Source organism: Salvia hispanica, chromosome 2 (genome assembly GCF_029641045.1).
Source record: "Salvia hispanica isolate PSC_SH4W2 chromosome 2, Shi_PSC_v1, whole genome shotgun sequence".
Lineage (NCBI taxonomy): Eukaryota > Viridiplantae > Streptophyta > Magnoliopsida > Lamiales > Lamiaceae > Salvia > Salvia hispanica.
This window is the reverse complement of record NC_142693.1, coordinates 14589231-14609153: the sequence shown is the minus strand read 5'-3', so window position 1 is coordinate 14609153 and position 19923 is coordinate 14589231. Positions and strand designations below refer to the sequence as shown.

Below are 19923 nucleotides of genomic sequence, written 5' to 3'. Positions count from 1 at the left end.
AAAGCAACACGCTCGTGTACACAACACCGTGTATATAGTATACACCATCAAGAGCAAAATTGAGCAGTAAATGATTAACAGTTGCAATTCTAGTTTATTTTTAATCATACAAACAATGTAAAGCTCGATAAACAAGGATGGTTCGATCAAACTAAATCAGTAGTGTCTGTAACTCAGTTCCAAACTACTTCTTAAAAGCATGAGCATCCTCAACTAAATTGGACAGAAGGGATAAAGAAGATGGAAAGAATGTGGAGAAGTAGAGACTTGTCACGGTGTACCTTTAATGGCTTGACAGTGATCGCAGCTTTTTCAGTTTTTGACCTCTCAAACCATTCCAAAATGCAGCTGCATTTACGACTTTCTTACCAGGCAGCTGAACCTCCAACACCTGCAAGTGGTTACACAAGATTATCGAAACAAATTTTGCAGCACAACGTGACCATGAATGTAGACTCACTATCTTGTCATGAAAAGACTGGAATATAGTGCAGGAATACGTAATTAAAGCGATTGCAGAACTATCAATCTTCAATTTTGTTGGTACATAGAACATTGACAGCATAATACTATGGCAGTAAAATTTTGAATCAAAATATTTTGACAGCTCACCTCAAGTGCTGTTCCATCACCACATGGGAATATCAATGAGCCTTTTACAAAGACGATGTCATCTTTTTCACCATTCCGAATCTCATTATTGTCATGAACTCTTGTAGTGATGATCTTAAGGTCTATGGTGTTCTGCTGATCAGTTTTTGGATCAATCACCAAAACTTTGGCTCGAGTCCCAGGCCAACCTGAAAATGCACGAACCTAAAAACTTACATGCAATAAATCCATGTCTATTAATTGAATTGAGAAACAAAATATACCTTGTTATGAAGGACTGTAGCTTTTTTATCAAAAGATAGATATGATTCTTCTTGAGTTATCTGCATGAAAAAATAAAATAGTCTTGATTACGGATTGTGCAACTCATAATAGCATGATATGCTGATAGATTTATTGACATTAAAGAAACATTTCAGGGCTAACCAAAACATAGAATACCTTTGGAGCCAATGTAGCTTTAGATTCATCTTGTGGGGTAGCTTTAGTTTTTGCAGAACCATCGAGTATTGATGGAAGTTCACTGATCAGAAGTTTAGATCCTACATTCAAGTGCGTTGTGCATCCAAATAAGAATAAGGAATTATTATATACAGCCAACTTCTTGTTGTCGCATGCTTTTAAGAATGAGCAATTGAAGAAAGTAAAATTAAACTACAGTCTAAAGACTCGTGATATATATAACCATAGGCAGAGCGTAAGATCCCAGAGAAGAAGCACTATATTATTAGCAATGAAATGCATGCGGTGTCATACTTCTAGAAGGGTTCCTATCAAACGATTATCTCATGAATCAGGGAGCCTTCAAGACATCTAAAACACTTGAAACAAATTTATAACTCAAGTTCGACAAAGCTCCAAAGGTGAGAAGTTTGCGGATACATACAAGCTGGAGAAGTTAACTGACAAAAATAATGACAAACCTTGAGAAAACAGAAACTCTAACAGCTCTGGTGCCTGCAAAAATATTTCAGAGCTCTTATTATGAAAGTAAATTGAAAGGGTACTCAGTTTCTTTTGGTCAAAAATATGAGGGGACATGCTCTGCATACCTTTATTTTATCATCAATTTCCATTTTTTCACAAGCAATAACAGGGCCAGCATCCAATTGGCGCACAGTGTAGGCTAATGAAACCCCTGTTTCTCGCACACCATCCTGTTGAATTTCATTTATTCGATCATGCTGTTAAGTCAAAATGGGTCTATCAAGAAAAGGAAGCACTCAGTTTAGACCTGTAAAGCCCTCTGAACAGGTGCTGCTCCACGATATAGAGGAAGCAAGCTAGGGTGTATGTTGACAGTCCCTACAAGATTGCATTCAAATCTGAGACAACTAGATGTCAGATTTTGAGACAAAATGTATTCAACGTAACAGTGCCCATCAAATCAATTAATCACAACAGAATGGCAAATCATGATGGAAGATATCTATAGATGGCATGAAAAAAATGGAATTTCAGCTAAGAGCCTTCACTACAAGTAAAAATATAGGGCTCGCAATAAGTCAGGTATGCGTATACATCTAGAAATCAAGACCTTGAACTTATGCATTAGATGTACACACCTTGAGAACTACAATACCCACTGAATCTGAATTCCTATAGGCCTATCTCTTCCTTATGGTTTATGCTTAAACATAACAATCCAGTTAATATGGTGAATACGAGGGCAGAAACATAAGCACATAACACATCATAATAGAAGAATAACAACCTGTAACTTGTAAGACAAACAGAATATTTGGAATCTTCAGACTAACCCATAGACGGAATATTAAGGAATTTGGTGGGCAAGATATTCCCATATGCGGCAGTGATGCAAAGTTCGGGTTCCAAAGCCTTAAAGCTGCTAAGAAATGATTCCTGCAAGGAGGTGCTATAAATATATAAATCTGTTCCTTCATAGAGGTAACAGAATTAAAGGTTCTTGTACACATATTTTGAACTTCCAGCGGTATCAACTTGATCATTATATTTTGCCAAGTTATTTATCGGAAAAAGAATTCTACACAAATATATATATCCCATCCATAGTTCTGAGCCAACTAATCTGTGTTACATAAGAGATACAAGAATCAAAAGAAAAATTCTCTCTTCCAAAGGGATGCTCATGGTTCCTTCTCGGGAAGTTTACCCGATAGTTCCTGATTCCTAACACAACAATTTTCTTTCTGAGAACTACCTGTTGAAGTGATGATGTGACTTCAGTCTATGTCCCCCAATCTCCCTTACGAAGTATAAGTGTGCCCAATACCTCATTTTCAATTACAATAAACTCTATGCCAATTAAAATCAGGGTAATGAATTCAGATGATCGTTAGGATATATAGTTATTTGAGCCAAAAGTACAAAATGGTTTCCACAAAGGTATTAATAGAAAGCGGATTCATATATAGTATATAAAAAGGGCCATCAAGAAAACTCAGACTATAAGTGAACATGCACAAACACAGTGGAAGATATGACAGGATGAGTACATAATGTACCTCACCAGCTTTTATCGGGGTGAAGATCAACTCAGAGGGGAAACCTCTGTCGAGAGCATGTTGTGCAACTGGAGAAGGCATCACCTTTCTACCCCTGTCTCTAGCAGATGGTGGTTGGGTGACAATCGCCGTAATCTGAATTACACCAAAATGCAGTCAATAAATGTTCCTCATCATAGTAAAGTGAATACATCACAGCACCAATGCCTTTTACAAGCATTGTTCTCTCAAATCAACTACATATACCGATTCCAAGTTTGCTGCTTTTTATCACTTATCTCGACTAAAGATGGTAACTTTTGTTCAGTTTGCACAAACTGTCAGCGGTAGAACATACATTGATATTCCCATCCAAATTACATGGCTAACCCTATGAAATAGTATTGAACACTAGAAAAATAAATAGAGACTAGTTTATGCGCAAAAAAGGGAAACAGAAATGTAGAGAATAAAGAGTGTTGAGCAGGTAAGCACCTCAAATAAGGAATCGGGTGCGGAGGAGGCAGTGAAGAGGGCATCAAGAACGGAAGCGGAAACCTGGAAATGGAGAGTTGGTATTAATTAGTAATGTGTGTATGAATTAGTAATTAATTGGGCAATGTCACAGAGAGAGAGACTTGAGGAGAGCCCAAGTAGACGAGGCGCTTCTTGAGAGAAGAAGTGGCGGCGCCGACACAGTAGAAGCGGCGGAGCATCACCGAAGAAGACGATAACATTTTGCTCCAACTCTATTTTTAATGCCAATTTGTTTATCCCATATCTTGGTAGTACCTTTTTTCTAATGGAAACTAGTGTTATCACCCACGGGACATAAAATTTTTAAAAAGATAAATTATAAAATAAGTAGATTAAAAAATATATATAAAGAAAATATAATGATATTTATAATTAAGAATATGTGTTAATTACAATAAGTATTTAAAACAATATAAATAATTAAAAATATTATAAAAAATAACAAAAAGAAAAATGTATATCTCTCAATCCTATAAATGAAACATTTCATATTCGGCAAATGATTTTGTACATTTTTTATTTTTTATTTTTATTTTTATTTTTTATGTGAGTGGAGTAAAATAAACTAAAGTAAATGATAAAGAGGAGATGTATGACTAAGAATCAAAGAACATGAGTTAGTTAAAATAAAATATACAAATAAAGGAAAATGCCGACTAAGAATCAAATAGGAAAAAATCATACTATAACTTAAATAAATAAATAGTTCAAAGTTTTGATCAACAAAACATAGAATATCTAGTTATTTAATTAAAAAACATTTCAGTTAATCCATATTTCTTTCTAATTTTTTTTAATTGCCTTTTCTATCCCTCTTTTTAGTCATTGCGGCTGCCCAAGACGTCGCGGGCGACGCTGGCCGGCCGCACACGTCCCCACAATTCCGTGAATTAATTCGGGCTCACGAGAAATTCTTTACTTCATTTCCAGCTCAAAACATTATTTATTTCTCCATCCTTTTATCCAAGCTGGCTCAAATACTAATTAAAAGAACTTGGCCCAAGACAAGTGATGCACTTTTTATTAGCACTAGATAAACCTGCAAGTATACAGAGTATATATAGTATAGCTAAATGTTAGTACCGGATATCGAACACAGGGAAGACGAACACAAAGTGTCTATCCTCTACTAAGACTCAAATACAATCTGGGAAAACAATTGGGTTTTGAAAACTTTTGAAAAACTAAAAACAATAGAAAGCATAGATCAACTAAAAAGTGAATAAAACACAGAGAAAGACGATAGAGATAAGGGAATCCCAGGGATATGTGTTCACAGTTATGGTTATACAAAATTCCAACTACAATACCCAAACACAGTTTATACTTTGAAAGGACGAGTCACCTAGCTTATGCTCATGCGATACAAATATTGATTACAAGATTAGGGTTGTCAATCCTAACACGTAACTCCAAAAAGCTCCTAAGACCCTTGAAAAGTCCTCACTCTCAATTAACAGTGCCGTTTTAAGGGAAGCTAACTGTAGTGTCTACTAAGTGAATCTAACTCGCTAGAACTCTGTCACAGTTATGAAGCAAGTTATATTAAATCATACATGATTGTGTCACTCAATCATGCAGCATCAAAACTACTTAGGGAAGAAACAAAGTAAAAACAAAACGGATATTAGATAGAAAAAGGAATTTGTATAACCAAAGTCGTTACTAACACATCTCTAGAATCCTATGAGTTTAGTTACACATAATTGAATAAGCTAAAAACATAGATTGAAGGGAAGACAATTTGAACATAAAACTAAAGCAAATAAAACTTGTGGGTTGAATCCTTGTCGTTCTTGATGTTCTTGAAATCCTTCTCCAACTCCTTGCACCAATGAAGTACTCTAGGTCTTGATTTCTATGAAGTATTTTGCAATTAGAAGTTCTATCTTTTTGATGAAGCTTGAGGCCTTATTTATAGGGAAAAGTCATGCCTTGTTATAGAAGGAAATTTTTTTCCAAAATATGGTAAAACTGGGCGCAAATCTAGGGCTTCTCGGATTCGCCGCCTTTCTCCGGCGGGCCGCCGCACCTTGGCCGGCGGTCGCAGCGTTGGAGTCCAGAGTCTGTTCCCTCGGCGGCGGACCGCCACACATCTTCCGGCGGTCGCCGGACGAGACTTCTCTTCCAAGCACATTTTTCCGAGGCGGACCGCTGCATTGATCTGCCCGCCGGGCGCCGGCGGTCGCCGCACACATCCACGGCGGTCGCCGGTCGCCGTCTGACTCCAGATTCCCAAACTTGGCGTTTTGGCTCCCTTTTTCGGCTCATTTATACACATTTCGCACAAAACACGTCAAAATACCAAAATAGACAAAATATGCAAATGATGGACGTGTAGAGTGACTTTGACATAAAAAACAGACCAAATAATGGCCTTAAAACAGTGCAAAATCCGAACGTATCAACAAGTTAAAGAAAAAGAAAAAAAAAAGGAAAAGAATAAAAGTAAAGGGCAAGGTGATTAAAATCTCATTTCCGTCGTCTCCTCTGACACCACAATTTAAAAACAGAAAAGAAAAAAAAAAAAAAACTTCACCACAATTTCCAGTCCTAGCACCTCCGCCTACCTTCCTCCTTTGACTCCACCTCCCTCGCTGCTTGTGTTCCTGGTCGTCCATGGCGTCGCCAGCCGGCCGTTGCTCCACCATACTCTCTTGAATTTTACCAGCAATCTTTCTCTCTCTTTATATATTTTTCAGTTGAAGAACCCAATTTGAATTCCCTTAAAAATCATACGGCGATTCGGCGCCATCTCCGGCTAAATCCATCAGTATGTTCTTTGTCTATTTCTCGCTCGGTGTCACCTTGCAATACATCTCTCCCTCAATTAGCGGTACTCCCATACTTGTTTCCAAAAAAAACACAATAATGCAAAAGACCTTCAGTATGACAAATAAAAGATTTATCAGATAATAATATGACAAAATAAAATTTTAAAAATAGTTGAGAAAATACTAAATTAATTATAAATTGAAGGTGACGATTGGAGAAAGATTAATGATGGGTGTTTGGAAAGTGGCCTTCTCCTTTAAAGCGTACTGATGGAGTTTTGGAATTAGAAAACAAATTAAACTCTCTAACACAATTCCAATTTTGACTCCAATGAAAGGCAAAACAAAATTATATGAATATAGTTACATAATTAAAGAATAATTTAATTTAAAAGATATCTATACAAAAGTCCAATAAATTAGTAGTCCAAAAAAACATAATGATATAGCCTTAGCATCCAATTTACAACTCTATATTATAAACTTTTCTAAATTATAAAATCCAACAAAAATAAAGTCTAGTATAATATGTACATTTGCAATATTTTCTTAATATTCTCAATCTTTTTTTTTGATAAATAATATTCTCAATTCTACTATCTAGCGTTTAAAAGCAATTGATTTGAATATAATTCAATAATTTTCTCTTTCACAAAATAAATGTTACTAATAATCTCTAATTGTAAAAATTTATACAGAAAAGAATTTACTTTTTTTGATTCAATGACATTTGACTATTCGAGCATATTTATGCAAATAAATTATATTTCATCTCCTTCCTTTAATTTTGGTTGTGCAAACGTACATTTTAATCTCTTCTTAAAAAGGACCTAAATGCAATGTCTCGTTGTAACCCTAAATGTCTCAATGTATAGTTTCAATGTCAGGGTAAAATGTGCGCCGCCTCCTCTCACCACTTCTCTCTCACGTGTCTCCCCTCCTCGCATTCGCATGACTCTGGCGTTTCACTGGTTCCAATCACTGGCAGCTCTCTATCGTCGTTGTTATGCACAACTTACCGCCCGAGCTGCCTCTCCCTCTTTCTCTCTCAATCAGCGGAATTGACCCGTGCATCGCTACCACACAGACACGCCCACCGCCCTTCCTCGCCGTCCTCCAACGCCTTTCTGCGTCGGGTTTCCTTTCACCCTTCTTCATCACGCTAGCGCCCTTCCTGCCCGGGAGCACCACCTCGCCGCTGCCTCCACGAAAGAAGACTTGTATTTCTTCTTCCGCTTTGCCTTGCCCCGCCGGCCACCCCATCTGCCTCGCCGGAGCTCCCGTCCGTCTAGCCTGCCACGCGGACGGTGGTTCCGTCTGCCTCGCCGTCCACCGCCATGTCTCGCCGGCTCTCCTTCCGGCTTGCTTCGCAGGAGTGTGTTGCTTCTTTGATTTTTTAGATTGATTTGGTTCTAACTGTAGGTTGTATACTTGTATAGAAATACTGATTTAATAGAGCTTTTCTCAGTAGCATATTTGAGAAGCTGGTATGTCATTGGGCCATCAATTTAACCAATCCTCGGTCTTTCATCAAAATGACAAAAAAGGCAAAGTAATTAGCTTTATATTTTCCCGCCAAAAGGGTAAAAATGTCTTTTCACCAAACTGTCTCTTTAGATTAGGATAGATACTCAATTCAATAAAGTTTAGAAATTGGCAAACCAATCGCTATAAAGTAAACTAAAAGGTCTTGAGACCCATTTTCGAATCCCCAGGGACCATTTCCGAATTAACATAAATCCTTGTAACGACGTCGTCGTACCTAGCAAGCAAGAAGAAAACCCAATCTCATTGAAGAGGGATAGAAACAATAAATGGAGGCCGCGTGCATTGTGCAAATTCAACTACCAAGTAATGACACATTTATTCCTACACTTTATAAATGGCCAACGGAATTCAGCCTTCTCTCTACAAAAGAAACAAATTCACGCTCCCCCCGACTCCGCCCCGCGTATCTCGCTCGGCTCACGCACCTTCGGGCGGGTCCGGTCTCGACCTGACCGCCCCGCGTATCTCGCTCAGCTCACGCACCTTGGGGCGAGTCTAGTCTCGACCTGATAGCCCCGCGCCCTATGTATCTCACTCGGCTCACCCGAGCGGAAATTTGATAGCAACACTCAAAAGTCGAACTCAGAGCTACCATGGATGAGACCATGACCCAAGACTAGAAAGATGAGTTGAAAGATTCGAGAGAGAGGAGTGGCAGAGGTATAAAGTAGGTGAAAAAGAGTGGGAATCAAGAGAAAGATAGTGAAGAAAAACAGTAAAGATTATATTTGTAGAAGAAAGCATTATGGCTGTATTTCCGGAAATAGATATATTCAAAAACTACGAGAACTCTTTACATAGTATCTCTATTTATATTATGCTAGGAATGATCTAGAATCTTGATTTAACCTAAAGGAATATACCAACAAAACTCTGCCACGCATGCTACAAAATCACAACAATAATATTCCTCAAAGGAAATCTCTCTTTTCTCCTGTGAGCACGTCTTTCCAGCTACGAGCATGTACTTGCTCCACCAAAACCTCCACGATTTGACTGTGGTGCAAAATCCTTTCCATGAGGAGTCTGCTGCTGCCCAGATTGTTGAACCACATTTAAGGTGGGGCTGAGATCCTTCCAAACTTCCTCCAGAGCTGTTTATTCCTTCTAACCTTGTTTCAAAACTATGCAAAAGAGAGAAAACCTCCTGAACAGTCCATGGTTCAATCCTAGACGAGATTGCAACCATTACTGGGTTGTAGTAAGATCCTAGGCCTCCTAGAATGTGGAGAATTTAATCTTCTTCAGAGATTGGGCAGCCTGCAGATCCAAGTAGATCACAACATGTCTTCATCTTTGACAAATACTCTTTCATAGGTTGAGATTCCTTTCTCGTTGTCTGGATCTGCATTTTATATTGCATGATCTTAGCCTTAGATTGGTTAGCGTAGTTCTTCTCAAGAGCATCCTAGATCTCTTTGGCTGATTTTAATCCAACCACAAGGACCAACGTGCTTTCTGAGAGAGAAGACAAAATCCACGCCGAGAGGCGCCTATCTAGTCGCCCCAAGCGATGTACTCCGGATTGGGTACCGACTGATTCTGCACAGTCACCGTTGAAGGGGGTGCTGGCTCTTCTCCAGTGAGGTAGGACTCGAGTCCATACCCCCATACCGCAGCTTCAATCTGCTGCTTCCACATCAGAAAATTCCCATCGCTCAGCTTGATGGAAATCGGTGGTATTTGAGCTAAAACCAGAGAAGCTGGAGATGATGTATTATCAGCGGAAGAAGTGGCATTCATCTCCGTTTTTTAAGGAAACTAAAAAACAAGATTAAAAAAAAAACAACAACAACAGAGACAGGATCAAGATCCTGCTATGATACCATGAAGAAAAACAGTAAAGATCGTATTTGTAGAAGAAAGCATTATAGTTGTATTTCCGGAAATAGATATATTCAAAAACTACGAGAACTCTTTACATAGTATCTCTATTTATACTATGCTAGGAATGATCTAGAATCTTGATTTAACCTAAAGGAATATACTAACAAAACTCTGCCACGCAGGCTACAAAATCACAACAATAATATTCCTCAAAGGACATCTCTCTTTTCTCCTGTGAGCACGTCTTTCCAGCTACGAGCATGTACTTGGTCCTCACCCTGAGTTGGCACCTTATCCATGTTGAGATTTTTGATGCCTTTGCTCTCACAATCAATTATCTCTTTCTCATCTTCAATCATCATGCCATGCTCGTCAACAGATGATCTCGAGCTATGCATATTCTCAACACGCCCCCTCAATTCGAGTGCAGATCATGTTATAACTCTTAGCTTGCTGCGAAGTCGCACGAAGGATTGATGACTCAGTGGCTTAGTCAGTATGTCAGCCAATTGATCCGAAGAAGGGACATGCCTTAGTTCTAACTCTTTTGCCAATACCTTATCTCGAACGAAGTGAGCATCCAGCTCAATGTGCTTAGATGCTCAATGTGCTTAGTCCGAGCATGCAAGACGGGATTTGAGGCTAGGGCGATTGCACTTAAGTTGTCAACCCATATCACTGTGCTTGCATCTCTCTTGAGGCCACATAGCCACATAGCCAGGTACTGTCGGTCAAAGAATAAGCCTGTAGAAAGTCACGTGGTGATAACTAGCGGGGCATCATCGGAAGAAGAAGAATGGGACATGGAAGCATTAGCTGTTCTGAGCGACAGAGAGTTGGAATCCCATGGATCCGCTGTTATAGAAGAAGAAGATTGGAAATTTGACAATTCCATGCTGATTACTGAAGACGAAGAGGGGAATATTATTGAGGAGACTTAGAGAGAAACAAATGGAGGAACAAAGCTGGAGCTGCTAGATAGTGAAGAGGAAACAGACAAGCAAGACGTGGAGCTTCAAGAAGTGCAAGGAGAAAAAGAAGGCGAAGGAATAAAAACAACAGAGGCTGAAGGGGATGAAGATTCAACAAAGTTGAAGCAACCAGAAAAGGTTTTGGAGTTCAGAGGAGAGACAGAGAAATCACATGCTCAAAGATCAAGTAAGATATGGAAGAAACCAGTTGATGTAGAAGGAGTTAGAGAAGCCGGCTCAATTAAAGAATTGTGTCAAGGTACGCATCCTGAAGCGCTCAGCACATCGAAGTTACAAAAGCTACGAGAGCAATTAAACATACGAAAGAGAAAGTCGGTGTCGAGGGAGAGTATTAAAATATCTCCACCGACTTAATTGGTGGTTTCTAGAGGAATCAAGGTTAATAGGATTGGATAGAGTTAAATAGAGTTTATTATTATTATAATGTACAGAATTAGTTACTAGAATTCTCTAGTCTAGTTAATGTCGGTTCTCAACCGACTTAGGGTGGCTATAAATATAGGAAGTGCTACTTGTAAGGTGTACACAAGTGTGTGAGTAAGTACACCAAGAGTGGAGTAGTAAGAGTGTATGTGTGTGTTTGTGAGTGCGAGGTGTGTCCTCGGTGTGTCCTCCAAGAGTGTATTTTGGGGTGTGTCCTCAAAAGTGTTGTAGTATTGTGTTGGTGTTATGTACACCATCGTGTTGTGTATCGGTGTTTCGTACACCGTTGTCGGGTTTAATAAAATTCTGTTTGTGTGTCGATCGTGGAGTACCGCTGATACCCAACACAGGTCGGCCCTCGATTGACGCTTGCCCTCGATCAAAGCATTGAACGCTGTCCACATACGTCCATATGCCAGCACGTCGTAACACTGTGGAGTAACAATTACTTCTTCACTGGGAGGCGGAAACAGATCAAACATGACGCGATATTTATGGTCTCCTATCATGGCCACGGCACCGTCCTCAATCGGCTTTCCACCGAGGATGATCTCAAGCTCATCACCGCCGAGGACATATCCAACTCCGGGATATGATACATAGTTAGTGGATACCACGTAGGGCAGCGCAAGCTCATTGTTCCTACATGTTGCCGGAGAAAACGCCGTGAACAATGAAATTAGAAAAAATATATCGACACAGATTCAACTGAATTTCCAGATACAATTCGTCAATAATGAAATTCAATGAAAATTAAAGAAGATTTTGACATCAGTTCAGTTAAAATTTTCTAGAAACTACAAGATATTGAAATTCCATAAAAAAAACTCATTCATATTCACCAGAAACCAGAAAATTTGATTGATTCTCAATCGGATGAAATTCCAAAAAAGAAAAACATAATGATGAATATTGTACTACTCTACAATATATTCTAGAAACTAGAAAATGTGATTGATATGATATCGGATGCATCTACAATATCAAGATATGAAATTCCAGAAAAAAACTCATTCATATTCATATTCACCAGAAACCAGGTGATTGATTCTCAATCGGATGCATCTACATAAAAATTTCAACTACGTATTCATCAAAAGAACTAACCCAGCCATGGAGATTGAAGATTGCAGAGCGATTGGAGAGAATTGCAGAAAACGAGCGACGATTGCAGAGCGTTGCAGAGAGAATGAGCGACGAAACGTGGGTGCGAAATGTGAAATGGAGGGAAAATGGAGAGTACAGCTGGCTCTAAGTGTGTTTATCAACTCTAATTAGTTCCGTTTTAAACAAATTACTTTGTTCATTAAATTAAATTGATTAAAATATTATTCTACTAGTGTGTTATTCGAATTATGCATGGGGATAATTTTAGGCATAATACATTCATTAGTCCTGTACTTTTTGCTATTTATTTCGTTGAATTCTTGTACTATATTTTTGTTTTTATAGATTTCTTTACTTTTATTTTTAATTTTAATCAATCCTTATTTAAGGGAATTAAATAATAGTTATGCACGTTATACATTGATCACTATTTCATAATACTATATTAACTTTGACAAACCTGCCAAACTATTATGCTACGAAAAAATTATCAATATCTTATTTTCACGTTTTCTTCAATTTTTGACATGCTATCGAAAATGTTATGTTCATATTGTGAGCGAAAAATAGCAGTACAAAAATATTTAAATTTACCAAACTTACAAAAATATAGTAGTACTATAAATTTACTAAACTTACAAAAGTATATAAATTACTCCCTCCGTCCCATAAAAGTTGAGTCGTATTCCTTTTTAGTCCGTCCCAACAAAGTTGAGTCATTTCCTTTTTTAACAAAAGACAAAACATCTAATCACTTTTACTTTATTCTATCATTTACTTTACTCTCTCTTATCTTTCTTACTTTTTTCATCTCTCCTGTTTATTTAATATAAATTCTTAATCTCCGTGCCCAAAAGTTTTGTCTCAACTTTTATGGGACGGAGGGAGTACTAAACTTGCAAAAAATTATGTTCTTCCTAGTAAATAACTAATTGACTGGACATTGCTAATTCCCATGATTTTGAGCTTAAGAAAATTTGGGGTATAATGAAATGTGCTATGTAAATTCTCATAGTAAGATCGCTGAAGAGTAACATATGGGACCATAACTTTAGTGGCTTTGGAGTGGATAAGTAGTTGATCCTTGATAGCAAATAACAAGTCACTATTGGCGAAAACTTTGAGCGGAAGAATAATATAGTATGATAATGTCCTATCATCAACTCGTATTCTGGCAATGGTATATTCTATCACCCAAGAATGTGAATCTTGATAGTTGTTCATCTTCCAAGCAATAATATGCTCTCTATGATCTGTTATATCGCATGAGCCTAGTTGATCATTCAAAACACATAATTGCTGGGAACCATATGTATCAGTGAAATATCCACGTTGGCGAGGGGGAGGGGAAAAACTGGTAAAGACCTCGGTTTCAAGATCAAAACAACAAATCACAAAATTAGCCTTGTAATCAGTTGCAAACCAGTGAAGATTTCCCTTAAAAAATAAAATATAAACAGACCAAAGTCGAGTTTGGATGTATTCAGGCCGGCTTGATTTGTTAGGCAATCTAGTAGTTGTTGAGATACTTCTCCACAACACACCTCCTAGAGTGTATAGGTAGCAAGAGCTAGATTCATCAACACATAAAATCTTATATTTGCCGCTTAATTTGCTTACTCCGAATCCAAATAGGCACTTACGTCTAGGTTGAGGAGGAAGCTCAACATATTCACAAGTCATTGGATTGACTATGAAAAGAATATGATGATCATTATCCGGTCCATCCCATAACAAAAGCAAACCGTTAACTGAATTAATTATAAGGCGATGATAGCCAATAATTTCACGCGGAGATGGCAAGCGGAAAAATAATAGAGAAAGATAATCTATATATGGCATGAAAAAAATGTTGTCTCTGCTAAGAGTCTTCACTATGAGTAAAATTATAGAGTCTTCACTATGAGTATACATCAAGAAATCAAAACCTTGAACTTATGCATTAGATGTACACACACCTTATAAATTATAATATCCACTGACTCTGAAAACCTGTAGACCTATCTCTTCCTTACGGTTTATGCTTAAACATATCATTTCAGTTAATATTACGATCACGAGTGCAGAAACATAAGTACATAACACATTATAATAGAAGAATAACAACCTGTAAGACAAACAGAATATTTTGAATCTTCAGACTAACCCATAGACGGAATATTAAGGAATTTGGTGGGCAAGATTTTGCCATATGCGGCAGTGATGCAAAGTTCAGGTTCCAAAGCCTTAAAGCCGCAAAGAAATGATTCCTGCACGGAGGCACTACTAACATATAAATTTGTTCCTTCGTAGAGATAATAGAATTAATGTTTCTAGTACATATATTTTGAACTTCCAGCAGTATTAACTCGATTATTATATTTTGCCAAGTTATTTATCTGAAAAATAATTCAACACAAATATATGTATCCAATCCATAGTTCTGAGCCAAGTGATCAGTGTTACATAAGAGATGCAAGAATCAAAATAAAAAAATCTCTCTTCCAAAGGGATGCTCATGGTTCCTTCTCGGGAAGTTTACCCGCTAGTTCCTGTTTCCTAACACAGCAATTTTCTTTCTGAGAACTACCTATTGAAGGTGATGATGTGGCTTCAGTATATATCCCCAATCTCCCTTACGAAGTATAAGTGTGCACAATACCTCATTTTCAATTACAATAAACTCCATGCCCATTAAAATCAGGGTAATGAATTTAGACGAGCATTAGGAGATTTGTTTATTTGGGCCAAAAGTGCAAATGGTTTCCGCAAAGATATTAGGGGAAGTGACAGCACACTGCTATTAACTTTTCAAGCAATGATCGGACCAAGTTAAAGAGTGATAAATCATATCACCTACCTCTCGCAGGTAAATAAAAAGGGCCTTAAACTCAAACTAGAGTGAACTTGCACAAACACAGTGGAAAATAATTAGTACTACATAATTTACCTCACCAGCTTTTATCGGAGTGAAGATCAAATCAGACGGGAAACCTCTGGCGAGAGCATGTTGTGCAACTGGAGAAGGCATCACCTTTCTACCCCTGTCTCTAGCAGATGGTGGTTGGTGACAATCGCTGTAATCTGAATCATAGCAAAATGCAGTCAATAAATGTTCCTCATCATAGTAAGCTCAATAAATCACAGCACCAATGCCTTTTAGAAGCATTGTTCTCTCAAATCAACTACACATACCAATTCCGTGTGTGCTGCTTTTTATCACTTAATTCAACTAAAGATGGTAACTTTTGTTCAATTTGCGCAAACTGTCAGCGTTAGAACATACATTGATGCGCAAAAATTGAAAACATAAATATTGAACACTAGAAACTAGTTTATGCGCAAAAAAGGAAAACATAAATGCAGAGAATAAAGTGTTGAACAGGTAAGCACCTCAAATAAGGAATCTGGTGCGGAGGAGGCAGTGAAAAGGGCATCAAGAACGGAAGCGGAAACCTGGAAATGGAGAGTTGGTATTAATTAGTAATTAATTGGGCATTGTCACAGAGAGAGAGAGAGAGATGAGGCGCTTCTTGTGAGAAGAAGTGGCGGTGCCGAGGCAGTAGCTGAAGACGATAACATTTTGCTGATTTTCAAGCCCAATTTGTTCCATATCTTATTAATGGAATTGATTAAAATACTAAAAGGACTTGAGAGCCATTTTCGAATCCCCAGGGACCATTTCCGAATTAACATAAACCCGTGTAACGACGTCGTCGCAGCTATTCAATTGAAGCAAGCAAGAAGAAAACCCAATCTCATTTTCTCTGCCGAAGAATTTGAGCGGAAAACGCCACAGAGAGAGAGAGAGATATGGAGCTGGGTTGTCTAACATTCGCCGCAGCCTCATCCACAGCCTCCTTCCTGCGCCGCCACCCTCCAACTTTCCTGCAACCCCACGATAGATGCCACCACTTACTTCGCCTAAGCGCCGCCAACGTTAGTAGCAGTAGCCAAAACACCGATAGCGGCAGAGGAAATCTCTCCGCCAAAGCGTCGAAACAGAGCATATCGAGCCAGTGGGACGTGTCTAATTATGCAGCTCCGTCATGGCTGCCGCGATTCGAAGAGCTTGACACCACCAACATGCTCCTGCGCCAGCGAATTATCTTCCTAGGCTCCCAGGTTTGCCCTATTTCATCTATCCATGCTGTGAATTTAAATTCTGAGATTGGGTTTCTGTGTTATGCTTGCAAAAAAAATGAGCTTTGCACCTCTTTCTTCGCATAATGACATTGTTATTTTCAATAATTTGGCTGAAATATGGATAAGTAAATGGGTTGTTTAATATAGATTGTTATGCTGTCCAAAATCAAGCTAAAGGGTGGATTTTGGTTTTGTGTGGTTTAGTTAAGTAATTCCAATTGATTTGTGATGGACTTTATCTGATACTCCCCTTGGAAACTGTTTGTCGACGAACAGATAGATGATGTGACCGCAGACTTCGTCATAAGTCAGCTGTTGCTGCTAGATTCCGAAGATCAGAAGAAGGATATCAGAATGTTTATTAATTCACCAGGTGGCTCTGTTACTGCTGGTGAGTTCCCAGATATGGAGTGTCTTTCCTTGAAGATTATGCTTTAATGGAATAATTCAGAATCTCAGATGACTAATGACATTTGTCCCAAGATTGGGTTTTGGAAGAATATAGTATTTTATGGTTTTTGCTTATATTTGACAAAGCTTAACTTGAGAATGCCAACAATATTAACAATCTGTGACTGCCTGGAGTTGTTGTATGGCATTTTTAGGATTGGTTTGGGAGTTTGGAATGGGAAACAATATGAGTCATTAACACTCGATATTACTTGGTGAAAACAGCTGTAAACAGCACAAACCACTTCCAGTTGAACATATCATAATTTCGTATGTGCTAATCGTTTTGTGGGTCTGACATACAGTGCGTTTGGTGATTATGCTTTGGTAGGAATGTTATCGTTGTCATTCAGACTTGTGCTATTTGTTCATAATACATGTTATATGATCTATATCTTGGCATAAGATTCTGTTATGACTTATGAGACCTATTTTGATGGGATTGAAATGAGGAATATATGCAAGTAAGCAATTATAGTTGTTTCCAGGAAAACAGAAATCAACTTTTGCAGAGAGTTCATCTTCTTGGACATTTGTGTACTCCCATTAGAATATTTTTATTAAACTAAGGTGCTAGGCAATGCATTTTCACATACTTTCTAAGTGCATAATGCATACCATTAGCTTTTCAATGTGTATAATGATAACACTTCCTTGAATTATGTTTTAAACTAGTGAAGTCCCTTTTTTCAATTGTTTTGTGTAGGAATGGGTATATACGATGCCATGAAATTGTGCAAGGCAGATGTATCTACCATTTGCATGGGTCTTGCCGCATCCATGGGGGCTTTCCTCCTGGCCTCTGGTACTAAAGGAAAGAGGTTCTGCATGCCAAATGCTAGAGTGATGATCCATCAGCCTCTTGGAACATCTGGTGGAAAAGTATGTTCACATCTTTATTCCTTTTTGTGCTCGTCTCTAATCTTATTTATATCAGTAATAAGCGAGATGAAGTGCTGATAATGTTGAGAGGAACATGGCGATATTGTGGCCAATGTTATAAGATGACTGATGGCAACATTTCTTTATTTATTTTAATGACTTAGCTATGGAAGTTTTGGTATGATTAGAGGAATCAATAGTTTAAAAATCAATAGTTTCAAACACTATATTCAAACTCAAATTGCTACCATCAATAAACATGTGTATAAAGCAGGGACATTCCCCAGCCTCCCATAAAAAAGAAAGTTGCAGGCATATTGCAATTGATATGAATTGTATTTGCGAAATTGAAATGCTTTGGAAGTAGGAAGCCAGTTTCATACTGCAATGTGTCTAAAAAGATTGTTAGAGGGCATGCAAGACACATTCTGCTTTAATGGCTTAACCTTCTTTTCCCTTTCTTGTCATAGGATGACTCTACTCACAACAAATGAAGTATCAGTTAGGTCTTAGAATCTACTTGTTCTATAGAAGAACACAGTGTTCAAGCTTACACACCTCAGTAACTTGCTATTTGTAGCATAAAAAACATATCCCTTTTACATGTATAAGCACGAATCATTCATATCAGATCGATACCAGGGTGGTCATGTCCCTAAGATACTTAATGCGATAATGCATTTAGTAGCTTTCCAATGGGATTAAAGGACTGCTCTACAGTTATCGAGGGACTGATCATTGTAGGCTCACAGTATATTGTTTCTTGTCTTCCATTCATACTTAATCTAGGCTCACCATACCTTGTTGCATGTCTTCCTTCTAGGCTACGGAGATGAGCATACGCATCAGAGAAATGTCTTATCACAAAGTGAAGCTGAACAAGATATTATCACGAGTCACAGGGAAGCCTGAATCACAGGTTGGCTATTAAGCTCCCAGGAAACCTAGCCCTGCCTCTTTCATGGTTTTTACCCATGCTCATGTGGTTGTGTGCTTTTGTAGATTGAGATAGATACAGACCGTGATAACTTTATGAGCGCCTGGGAGGCTAAGGAATACGGGCTGGTGGATGAAGTCGTGGATGATGGCAAGCCTGGCCTTGTGGCACCAACTGGAGATACTTCGCCCCCTCCCAAAACCCGAGTTTGGGATCAATGGAAAGTCGAAGGCAGTAAAAAAGCTAAGAAGAATTTACCCTCTGAGGAAAGGCTGCTGCAAAACGGAGTCGCTGTTGGTGAATGAAGTACCAATAATTCAGTGATAAAGGATCGACGGCCTGAAAGAGAGTTTAGATGCTCTTCACGTCAGTACTCGTCTCATGTTATGGATTGCAACGTATGCCGAATCAAATAGAAATATCACATTTTTACTGTTTGTAATTAGACAAATTTATCAGAAATTGGTGAAGATTGTAACATGGAAACTGAGTTAGACAGTATGTTCAAATCTGATCCCATGGATTTTGATGATTTGCCTAGTTATATTGCTGCATCTTCATTAACAGTCCATATGTACAATTTTTGGTGTGTCCATAATTTCATTGCATGATTTTATTGGCACATTTCTAAGAATGAGGTTAATCTAGCAACTAAATTCTATAAATCAAGTTTTTTTTTTACTACCTTTAAAAAATGGGTTATGTGGTTGGAGAATGCATAACTAGCCGGTTACGCAAAATGTGAGTTATGATAATGGTGTGTTTGGGAACATAAAATAATGGTGTGTTTGGGAACATAAAATTGGAGGTGTGGAATTGGAATTGGAATTTGAATTGGAACCTCAATTTCAAATCTAATGTTTGGTACCACAAAAATATTCGGGTTTGGAATTGAATTGCAATTCCAAATCTTCCAATTCCACAAATTGAATTCCTTATCAAAAGTATAAAATTGGAATTCCAAATAGTCAAAAAATTATATATATTCACTATATATCTACAACACACGCTACACACATTTCACACCCACTAAACACACTTCAGACACTTCACACACTTCACACACTACACGCACTACACACACTACAAGCATTTTACACACAACACACACTACACACATTTCACACATTTTAAGCATTCGACTTTTTTATTTTTTATTTTTGCTTTTAGATTTTTTCGATCTGAAACGAACCAAATTGAAAAATTAAAATTTTCAAAAAGTTTAAATTGAACTAACCAAAAAA

General features: G+C 38.0%; 2 protein-coding genes and 1 long non-coding RNA gene across 4 annotated transcripts; 1 reads left to right on the top strand and 2 right to left on the bottom strand.

Annotated features, from left to right (window-relative positions):
- Positions 1–52: 52 nt before the first annotated feature.
- PDE194 (formyltransferase) lies at positions 53–3873 on the bottom strand. 2 transcript variants are annotated; one of them, XM_048100455.2, is made up of 11 exons: positions 3716–3873; positions 3573–3635; positions 3099–3233; positions 2373–2475; positions 1847–1917; positions 1665–1769; positions 1536–1569; positions 1054–1154; positions 876–935; positions 613–816; positions 53–391 (listed from the first exon to the last, which is right to left on the bottom strand). In XM_048100455.2, exons 1-11 carry the CDS (start codon positions 3812–3814, stop codon positions 284–286), a joined length of 1083 nt encoding a protein of 360 aa, XP_047956412.2. In that variant the 5' UTR covers positions 3815–3873; the 3' UTR covers positions 53–283. The 2 variants fall into 2 exon arrangements, with proteins under 2 accessions (XP_047956412.2, XP_088922178.1); XM_089066052.1 differs by lacking the exon at positions 53–391 and having other exon boundaries at positions 629–800.
- Positions 3874–14194: 10321 nt separating this feature from the next.
- Positions 14195–15876, bottom strand: LOC125200631 (uncharacterized). Its single transcript, XR_016135774.1, has 3 exons — positions 15658–15876; positions 15215–15348; positions 14195–14534 (listed from the first exon to the last, which is right to left on the bottom strand). It is a non-coding gene; the product is annotated as an uncharacterized LOC125200631 (long non-coding RNA).
- Positions 15877–16014: 138 nt separating this feature from the next.
- Positions 16015–19211, top strand: CLPP3 (CLP protease proteolytic subunit 3). Its single transcript, XM_048098318.2, has 5 exons — positions 16015–16389; positions 16687–16801; positions 17567–17742; positions 18566–18661; positions 18745–19211. Exons 1-5 carry the CDS (start codon positions 16078–16080, stop codon positions 18982–18984), a joined length of 939 nt encoding a protein of 312 aa, XP_047954275.1. The 5' UTR covers positions 16015–16077; the 3' UTR covers positions 18985–19211.
- Positions 19212–19923: the final 712 nt, after the last annotated feature.